Genomic DNA, 9,634 nt, shown 5'->3' with positions numbered 1-9,634 from the left:
AGTAAAATGAAAGGCAAGCCCCGGCGGCGGGCGGCCCCTCTCCTCCAGCAGCCGCCTTCGAGCAGCCGGCGCGGGACGGGCCAGGGACCGTCCTTGCGCCCTTCGCTTCCCGGAGGCACCCGAGATAAAGCACAGCCCTCGCCAGACACAACATCCCCCCCCACCGGTCGCGGCCCCCGCGCAGCCGGGACCGGGCGCCCCCCTCGCGCGGGGCCACGCGGCGCTCGGCCCGCGGAGTGACTTGCTCTGATTTATTTCCCCAGCGCTCAGCGTTAACCCGGGGGGCGGGAGGGGGGGTAAGAGGGAAGGGCGGCATTGCGGTGCCGCCCGGCACGGGGTGTGGGGGGGGACATCGGAGGGGCCGCTCAGTCGCGGGGGGTCTGGCATTCCCGGCAGTCGCGCATGTCCTCGGAGTAGCTCTCGATCTGGATGGTGGTGGTGTGGAAGCCGAAGGCGCCCTGCAGCCGGGCGCTGGCTTCCTCCAGCACCTCCTGGGCGCTGGCGTCCTCGTCTGCAAGGGGTGCAGGGGGGGGGGATTGGGGTGCGCGGCGGGAGCCCCGCACCCCCCCCCTTCCCCCCCCCCCCGCTCGGGGTATCGCAGCCCGGCGCCGGCACTCACTGATGGCGATGTGGACCGAGAGCAGCGGCCGCGCCACGGTCAGCGCCCAGACGTGCAGGCTGTGCAGCGCCTTCACGCCCCGCACCGCCAGCAGCGTCTCCCGCACCGCGTTGAAGTCCATCCCCTTGGGGGTGCCTAGGGCAGAGCCGCGGGGGCTGCGTGGGGCCGGCCGCGAGCGCGGCCCCCCCTCCATCCCGGCCGCCCCGGCCCGGCGCGCCCCTACCCTCCATCAGCACGAGCAGCACGTCGCGCAGGATGCTCAGCGTCGTCCCCAGCACCAGCACGGAGAAGAGGAAGGTGCAGATGGGATCCACGTATTTGTACTCGGGCTGGAAGGGGCAGGAGCGGGGCCGGAGGCCGCGGCTGCCGGCAGGAGCTTTGCACCGCGAGGTGAAGCCCCGCGGCTCCTCCCGCACACGCGGATTGCAAATCTCCCGTTCCCACGTGGGAATAGCAGGGAGGTGAATCAGTCCCTCCAAAGCCACCGGCGTCCCCGTGTCCCGGTCCCGACCGCTCCCTTTGCTCCCGGCGCGGCCCCCCCCCCCAACCTTGAAGAAGATGACGTAGGAGGCGACGAGGACGCCGACGCTCTGCAGCAGGTCCCCGACGACGTGGACGAAGGCGGCGCGCACGCTGGCATTGGGCTGCTCGCCCCCGTGGCTGTGCCCGTGGCCCGTCTGGTGCAGGGCCAGCCCCATCCTGCGGGCAGGCGAGTGGTGACGTCCCCTCCGGGCCGCCGCCGCCACCGCCGCCGCGCCTCCGGCCCCGCGGAGCGGCCCCGCCGTACGTACACCACGTTGACGGCCACGGCGCAGGCCGAGGTGACCAGCATGGCTTCGCCCTCGATGTCGTAGTCGCCCGAGAGCAGGCGCTGGGCCGCCAGGTACACCAGGACGCCCGTCACCACCCAGATGGACAGCACGGACAGCAGGGCCCCCAGGATCTCTGCGGAGAGCTTGGCAGCCCCGAAAACGCCCGCCACCCCGGCGGCTGCCCCTCGCCGCCTCCTCCCTGCCCCGGGATCCATGCGGATTCCACCCAAACGACGTCCTGCTCCCCGAAGAAACCGGCCCCGCTGGGCAGCTGGAGCAACGCCGGGGGGGGGATGTTCGGAGCGTGGTGCCCCATTCCTGCACCCAGTTCCTGCGCCCCATTCCTGCGCCCAGCGCCCAGTTCCCACGCCCCATTCCCATGCCTGGCGCCCTGTTCCCATGCCCTGTTCCTACTCCTGGTGCCCCATTCACATGCCCTGTTCCTGCACCCAGCTCCCACGCCCCGTTCCCACGCCTGGCGCCCCATTCACGTGCCCTGTTCCCACGCCCTGTTCCCATGCCTGGTGCCCTGTTCCTGTGCCCTGTTCCTGCACCCAGTTCCCACACCCCGTTTCCACGCCCCATTCCCACGCCTGGCGCTCCATTCCCACGCCCTGTTCCCATGCCTGGTGCCCTGTTCCCATGCCCTGTTCCCACGCCTGGCACCCCATTCACGTGCCCTGTTCCTGCATCCAGTTCCCACGCCCCGTTCCCTTGCCTGGCGCCTTGTTCCCGCACCCCGTTCCCACACCCAGCACCCTGTTCCCACGCCCGGCAGGGGACCCGCAGGGGCTCAGCCGCTACCTGCCCGGTGCCAGCCGAAGCTCATGGTTTTGGTAGCGGGGCGCGAGGACACCCAGAGGGCGAAGAGGCTGATCATGACGCTGGCGAAGTCCGTCAGGAGGTGAGCGGCGTCCGTCAGGATGGCCAGGCTGCGCGCCAGGTAGCCGCCTGCGGCGAGCGGGGTGTCCCAGCGGCGGAAAGTCCCGCCGGCGCCAAAACCGGGCACCGCCGGGGCGCGCGGCTGGCCGAAAAGCCGCGGACGGCCCCCGCAGCGCCTCCCCGCTCCCCCTGCGCCCGTGCCGTGCCCCGGCGCTCACCCACGGCCTCCCCCGCCATGAAGACGAGGCAGATGGCGGCGGCCACGTAGAGCTTCCTCCGGGCCCGCTGCTTGTCGCCGCGGCTGCCCGCGGCCCGCGGCGCGTGGCAGTGCCGGCTGCCCCGGGGGCCCAGCTCCACGGCGCCGGCGTCGGGCGCCCGGCCGTGCGCCGAGTTGTGCCCGGTCTTTTGCGACGCCCCCAGGTAGGACCTGCGCGGGGGAGAGGTGCCGTTGGGGGGCAGAGCGGCACCCCAGGGTGACGCGCGGTGGCGGCGACACGTCCCTTTGGCTTCAACCGTATCGGATGCTCATGGGAGAGGCCTGATTTTGGGGGGGGCAATGGGCAGATTGGGGGGGGGGCGACCTGCCGCAGACCCCAGCCCGGCTTCCCAAGGTGGAGGGAAGGAGGGGAGCGTCCTCCTGATGCCCTCCCGGCCGTGAGCCAGCTCCCCAAAACTCAGCCCCGCGGCCCCTTCCTCGCTTGGGTGGTGCCCGCTCCCATCCCTGAGCCCCGAGGCAGGGACCCCCCGGAGCCCCCCGGGAACGTGCGCGTCCCCAAGCCCCCGCAGCCCCCTACCCGCCGGCGGCCTCGTTGAGCAGGTGCCGTTTCTCCTCCCCGGCCTCCATCCTCCGGCCGGTGCCGGTGCCGGTGCCAGGGGGTCCCGGAGCGCGGCCGGAGCTGGCGGCACCCGGCGGCCTCGGCCCCGCCACCGCCTCCGGCTCGGCCCGTGTGAAGCGCCGCGGACTCGTGTGCAAAGAAAAGCCGGGAGCCAGGGGGAGGGGGAGGCCAGGCCGGCTGCAAACCCGCCCGGGCGGCCGCCGCGCCGCCCCCGGGACCCCCGAGGCCTCCGCGCCCCGGCGGCTCCGGCTCCCCCCGGCCTGGCCCCAGTGGCATCCCGGGATCCGTGCGCCGGGACACGGCCGCAGCGCCCAGCAGCCCCCTGCACGGCCACCGCGGTGCCCCCGAGGTCGCTCCAGCCCCCGGTGCCGCGGCGGGGAGCACCGGTACCCCCCGGGCCCATCCGTGCCCCCACAGCCCCGCCGCGGGCCCTGCCTCAGTTTCCCCTCAGCCGGGCTTGCTTCTTTGCAGGAGGAAAGGTGCTTGCGTGGGTCTGAGCTCAGCTGGCAGTGAACCGGCTCCATGCGATCCCCGTTTTGGGACCGACGCGGCCCAGAGCGACCTCACTCCCCCCCCCATGGCATCCCAGAGCCACAGGCAAGCGCTGGCCCCGGGCGCCCCACCATCCCCGGGAGATAAATCCTGCCGGGTGCCGAGCTGTGAAATGCCCGGAGGGCGGCCAGGCGCAGGGTGCCAGCGCGGCCCGAGGTGTTAATGAGGCCGACAATTAGGTGTCGGATCCGGAGGCCTCCCCACGCCGCGCCGGCGGCTCCATCCCGGTCAGCCAAGCCGGGAAATCACAGGCTGCGAGCGATGGTGTCGGGACGGGGAGACACCCCCACCCCCAGCGCCATGAGGCACCGCTGGGACCAGGTCTGCACGGCATGAACGAGACGGGGCGGGGGAACCCAAAAGTGCCGTTTTATTTCTTTACAAAATACCCCAAATCGCAGTCCGTTACAATTATATACAAAACAAGAGAACATACAAAATGTGCGGAATAGTCCTATGTGCACCCGTATAGAAAAGTGTCGCCCTGTGCCCGGCCCCGGTGTCCGGCGGGGACGTCATCCCCGCGTGGGTGCCCGGCTTGTCCTGTCCCCGTGCGGGCGCCTCCGCCGCCCCGTCCCGTTCCGTCCCCGGCCGCCTGCTCCTGCCAAGTTCCTTCTGCTCCCGAAACGTGGCGGCGGCTACTGGGGAGCTGCAAGAGAGGGAAATGGGGGCAATTGCGGGGGGGGGGCTCAGCTTCCCGAATGAGCCTCGGCTCCGGCAATGGGAACCCCGGGCTCCGGCACCCCGTCCTTACCGTCCACCCTCTTCGCCAGCGCTGCTTCCTCTTCCGTCTCTTCTTCCTCCTCCTCAAAGAACTCATCGTCTTCCTCATCTGCAAACGGGCACCGAAAACTCATGGATGGGCCGAGGGGCTGCCTCGAAATGGCATTTTTGCGACGCAATGGGGCCCCCGGCCTCAGGCTCCCGGGGAGCTCCCGAGAGCGCCCGAGGGGGTTTTGGGGCTGAAATACCTGTTTCGAAGTCTAAGGCCCGGACCGCGTCGGCAATGTGGTCCAGGTTCACGGAGAAGCCGTCCATGTTCTCGAAGCCTTGCTCGATCTTCTCCAGCCGGCCGCCCTTGGAGGCCTCCACGATCCTGGGGAAGGAGAGCCCGGCCGTGTCCCCCGGTGGCCTCCGGAGCGGGGGAAATCGGGGGTGCCCGGGGTGAAATTGGGGTGCCCAGGGGGGAAGTTGGGGCACGTTCGCACCAGGCGGGTGCTTTGCACCCCGCAGACGTGGCCTCTCCAGCCCGGCCCTGGGAACCACGTTCCCGCGCTCAGCGTCTCCGAGACGCTGCAGCCGCCGGGCTCTGCGGCTTGCTCATTAGGCGTCCAGCTAACGAAGACCCCCCCCGCCAAATCCCGGCTCGTCTCTGGGAAGGGCCCCGGGGTTTTGCATCCCTGGGATTTCTCAAGCTTCGGGCACTTACGTTTTAATGAGCTGCTTGGCGTTCTGCGGGAGAGAGAAGAAAAGGTGAATGTAGAGGAGCGGGAGCAGCTGCCGCGGGAACCGGCAGCATCTAGGATGTCCCCGAGGCCACCAGAGCTGGGATGTGGGAAGCGGCCCCGGGCGCAAGGGCTGCCCGGATCAGCGGGACGGAGCGGCGAGGCCGCAGCGGGGTCTCACCATGAGGAAAGCGGCGCCGCCGGTCTCCTCCATGGCCTGGATGGCCGTCTCCACCAGGCGGGATGACTTCTCCAGCTGCTCCTTGTACTTGTGGATGAGGGCCTGCACGAAGCCCGTCTTGTCCTCCCGCTCCTTGGCGATGCGCTGCAGCATCTCCGTCTTCTTCTCCTCCAGGAGCGTCCCCAGGGCGCTGAACCTCTCGCACAGCTCCCGCTCCGCCGCCTGGCTGTTCTCCTGCCGGGCACGCGGGCGCTGGATGAGGGACGCGGGGCCACCCTCCCGTCCCTCCTCCCGCCGCTGTGGCTCCCTCCCACCCATGGAAAACGGTTCCCGGCCCCGGGAAGCGGCTCCGGGGCTGCGCCGGCGGCTGGCAGCACCTGCGTTAGCTATCGGAGGTCAGGGCTTGGGTTTCGTCCCCGCCGCCGCTTGGGTTTCGCTGGCTCGGCTTTCCCGTTCCTCACCTCGGTGCTCCGGCAGGAGTCCTCCAGCTGGCTGATGATCGTTTGGATCCTGTCGTTGCCGGCCACCAGCATGGAGATGCAGTTGTTCAGCTCGCTCTGGGGAAGGGGCGGGAGGGGAACGGATAAAAATAGGTTTAACCCCGGTCCGAACCCCCCCCCCCCCCAAACGCCGCCCGGAGCGGCGGCCGCGCTAAGTATAGCCTGTCTCCTGGGTGAAGCCACCCGGGCTATTAATACGTGGTGAGCGGGTCCCCAAGGCATGTGCCACCGTCCCGGCTCGGCACATCTCGCCGCCCCCCCGCGGGCGCCCCGGGGCCGGCTACCTTCTGGCCCTGGAAGACGCTCTGCAGCGGGGCCACCTCGCACTCCTTGTGGGCGCCGAAGACCTTGCACATGGAGCAGGTGGGCACCTCGCAGGTGACGCAGTAGATGTTGATGCGCTCGTCCTCGTGCTCCTTGCACATGGGGTGCTCGCCCTTCTGCAGCGGCCTGCTGGAGAGAGCGGCCGGGCTGCGGTGACGCCCCGCCGTCCCGCCGGCTCCTCCGGGAGCCGCCGGCTTCCCCGGCTCCGCTTCCCGCTGGGCGGAGGCTCAGGCAGGAGCTCGGGGCCCCAGTTGAAACCAGTGCGAGACTGGCCGGTGCCGCGGCCGTTGGAGGGCACCGGCGCCGAGGTCCAGGGCTGCTGCACAACAGCCTAATTTTAGACCCGGGGTGCTGCCGTTTATTCTTATCGTAGCCCCGAGACGAACGCTCGCCCCTGCCCGATGAGGCGAACGCGGGATTTGGGTGGGGGATTCCCAGACCCCGCCAGGGTAGTTCAACCGCAGCGGCTTCAAACAACCGCCCCCCCCTCCCCGGGGGCTTTTTAGGCAATTTGCCCCTTCCGTGGGCAGCGTGACCACGGCCGGAGACCCTGCAAGGGGGATTAGATCAACCTGCTCGGGATCCCACTGAGCCGAAACCCCTGGGTCTTCACCCCGAAACCACAGGTGTAACGAGCTCGCGGGGCCCTGGCCGCCCCGGGGGGGGCCGCGTGCCTTTCCTTGCGGAAACTCTGATGCCGCAGATGCTTGTCGTCTGACATCTGCCACCGTCCCCATGGCTTGCGGATAATATTTACAGTGAATCAGTGGATTCAGGAGCCGGTTCCCCGGCGGGCCGGGCCCGGGGCTGCCCCGCTCGCCCCCGCTTTCCCGCAGCCCCGGCACGGCCGCGGCCTCGACGAGACGTGACCCCGCTGTCCGTGCCCTTCCCTCTCCGAGCTGCCGGCACGTTTGCCTGGTCCCTTCCCCTGAGCAACACGAGCCTTTGCTTTTTCCAGCCCCCTGAGCGAGATCCCCCCCCCGAAACCATCCCTCCATCCCTTATCAGCTGGCAATTCCCAGCTCTTGCAAGCGGAGCCGGTGTTTGTCCCGTGCGCCCCTTATCTCCGACTGAAACCTCTATCTGCAAAGCGCCAGGCGCTGAGGACGGGACGGGTCCCGCTATCGTCCCCCGCCGAAGGACCCGCTGCCCTCTGCGGCGGCCCGAAAGCCGTCGGAGACCAGCGTTCCCGGACGGACAACGCTCGCGGTGTTATTGCTCTTAGTATCAGACCAAAAACGTCCAAACCACGCTATCGGGGGGGGAAGAGATTTGGGTTGGCAAGCGGAGAGGCGCCCCGGTTCCCAGCTCCGGGACGAGCCGCGCTCGGGCTCACCTGGAGCACTCCTGCTTGTAGATGTCGATGATGTTCTCCACCAGCAGGTTCCTCTGCAGCCCGTAGACGCCGTGGCGGTCCAGGAGCACCTCGTGGCGGCAGGACGGGCACCGGAAACGGCCCCCCGAGATGACGCTGCCCCGGCTCTGCCAGTACGGGTTGGCGGCCTGCAAGGAGAGCCGGGTCAGGGCGTCCCGGCCGGGAATGCCGGCAGGTCCTGCGGCGCCCGCGAGCATCCTTGCGGCATCCCGCCCCCGCCCCCACGCTCGGCGCCCCGGTGGGGACCTCTCGCGGGCCGGCCACCTCCGTCACCAACCCCCTCGTGCCCGAAACCGGCCTCCCGCAGCGCCCGCGGTGGGGACGAAACGTGAGCCCGAGGGTTTCCCGGGAACAACCAGTGTCCCGGCTGGGGGCTTGGGGACGCCTCGCCGCAGCGCTCACCTGGAAGACGTCGTTGGCACACTTGCGGCAGAGGTTGTGCTGGCAGGGCAGGATCACCACGGGCTTGGTGAACATCTCCAGGCAGATGGGGCAGATGAGCTGCTTCTCCAGGTTCTCCATGGGGCTGCCGTCCCGGATGATGCCGGGTTGGTAATCCATGGGGCCGGCAAGAGGTTCCCGGGCCAAAAAAGCGTCGCTGCTCCTCGCGGGGCGACCGGCGGCGCCGAGCTCCTGCGCCTCGGCTGCGGGCACCCGCCTTTGCCGGCGCCTCCGGCCGCTCGGCTATTTATCATCCGCTCTGCGGTGACGCGGGGCGAAAATATCGGCGGCGGGTCGAGTTTCCCACCTGTCACATGGGAGTGAGCAACGGCCGGGCCGGGCGGGAGGCTGGGCGGTAAACAGGGCTCGGGACGGCCTGTCCAGGCACCCGCTTCCCGGGAGCGGAGCCTCTCCCGGGACAAAGAAACCGGAGCCGGGGCCGTAAACAGAGTCACGCGAGGCGCCGACAGCGGCCGGGGGGGCCGACGCGGCCGGGGGGGCCGGCACGCCGCCGGCACGGGCGCCGGGATGCTCCGGCCTCGCGTGCCTCATCCCGCCCGGCCCCGCGGGGCGACCTGGCTTTGGGGGTTTCCGCATGCCCTAAACCCCTCCGTGCCCGTCTCCGGCGGCGCCGGATGCCCTGCTCCCTCCGCTTCATCCACTGAGCGACACCGCTAATTCTGACCCGGGCGCTCAGCTCCCCGCGCGGCCGGGGAGAAGCCACGCGGGGGTGAGAGGGGGGGAGAGGGCGAAAAATAGAGGGGGGGCGATTAACACGGGTCTCCGGGGCCGCCTCGGCGCGGCGGCTTGTTTGCAAAAACCGGACCCAGGAACACTCGGAGGAAAACACGCTGAGCCGAGCCCAGGCTCCTTCCGCGGGAGCCGCGCACGCGGCGGGGTAAAAAAAGCCCCCGGCTCACATGGCCGGGGTGTCATCTGGGAGCCGCGGCGATAAACAGGTTATTATGCCAAATTCCAGCGCTGGTCCACAGGGAGACCTGTAAATACTGGCAGCCGAGAGGGGACAGCGGGTTAATTATAGCGCCGCGGCTCCGGGTCATGCTGGCGCGCGGCCGGGCCGGCGGCTCGAACGCCGCAGCGAGGGGCTGCGCCCGCGTGTGGCATTAATTAACTAATTGCTTCTGGACTCAGTTGAGGGGATCCGCGGCGACGGCAGGGCTGGTAATGCCCTAATCGGCTTCAAAGCTGCCGCTGGCCTGCGAGGGGCTCGGCGGCTCCTAATTGGCTTGGGTGGATCGGGGAAGACCGCGAGGTGCTAATTGCCGCCGGACTGATTAGCAATTAATACAAGGGTGGAAGGGGGGGGTCCTGCCATGATCAATGGGAAGAGCTGCCTTGGCAGCACCGCGGTGGCATGGGTTCGGGGCCGGTGCGGAGCCCCGCTCCGAGGGGAGCCTCTGCCCCTTCGCCAGCCCCCAGCCCTTTTCCTGAATGGATCCGCGATGGCCACGCGCCCTCTGGTGCTGCAGGAACGTGGATCCCTGTGAGCCGGGGGGGCCGGAGCTGACGTCCTGGCTTTGGAGCCAGGGTAAAGCAAATGTGCAGCTCTGGTGTGAGTTTGCAACCTCTCAGCTGCGATGTGAGTTTGCAACCCCCCGAGTTTGCAATCCCTTTGATTTGCAACCGTCTTGAGTTTGCAGCCCCGC

General features: G+C 69.4%; 2 protein-coding genes across 3 annotated transcripts; both read right to left on the bottom strand.

Annotated features, from left to right (window-relative positions):
- Window positions 1–352: 352 nt before the first annotated feature.
- Window positions 353–3,278, bottom strand: SLC30A2 (solute carrier family 30 member 2). Of its 2 annotated transcripts, XM_067311433.1 has the most exons (8): window positions 3,108–3,278; window positions 2,532–2,740; window positions 2,236–2,382; window positions 1,411–1,564; window positions 1,168–1,318; window positions 843–948; window positions 620–754; window positions 353–511 (listed from the first exon to the last, which is right to left on the bottom strand). In XM_067311433.1, exons 1-8 carry the CDS (start codon window positions 3,155–3,157, stop codon window positions 366–368), a joined length of 1,098 nt encoding a protein of 365 aa, XP_067167534.1. In that variant the 5' UTR covers window positions 3,158–3,278; the 3' UTR covers window positions 353–365. The 2 variants fall into 2 exon arrangements, with proteins under 2 accessions (XP_067167534.1, XP_067167533.1); XM_067311432.1 differs by lacking the exon at window positions 620–754 and having other exon boundaries at window positions 3,108–3,178.
- Window positions 3,279–4,265: 987 nt separating this feature from the next.
- Window positions 4,266–8,087, bottom strand: TRIM63 (tripartite motif containing 63). Its single transcript, XM_013948021.2, has 9 exons — window positions 7,929–8,087; window positions 7,488–7,654; window positions 6,112–6,280; window positions 5,789–5,884; window positions 5,328–5,561; window positions 5,131–5,153; window positions 4,673–4,797; window positions 4,456–4,533; window positions 4,266–4,350 (listed from the first exon to the last, which is right to left on the bottom strand). Exons 1-9 carry the CDS (start codon window positions 8,085–8,087, stop codon window positions 4,340–4,342), a joined length of 1,062 nt encoding a protein of 353 aa, XP_013803475.2. The 3' UTR covers window positions 4,266–4,339.
- Between the last annotated feature and the right edge of the window lie 1,547 nt (window positions 8,088–9,634).

The sequence above is a fragment of the Apteryx mantelli genome, chromosome 27 (genome assembly GCF_036417845.1).
Source record: "Apteryx mantelli isolate bAptMan1 chromosome 27, bAptMan1.hap1, whole genome shotgun sequence".
Classification (NCBI taxonomy): Eukaryota; Metazoa; Chordata; class Aves; order Apterygiformes; family Apterygidae; genus Apteryx; species Apteryx mantelli.
This window is presented reverse-complemented; position numbering and strand designations above follow the sequence as displayed.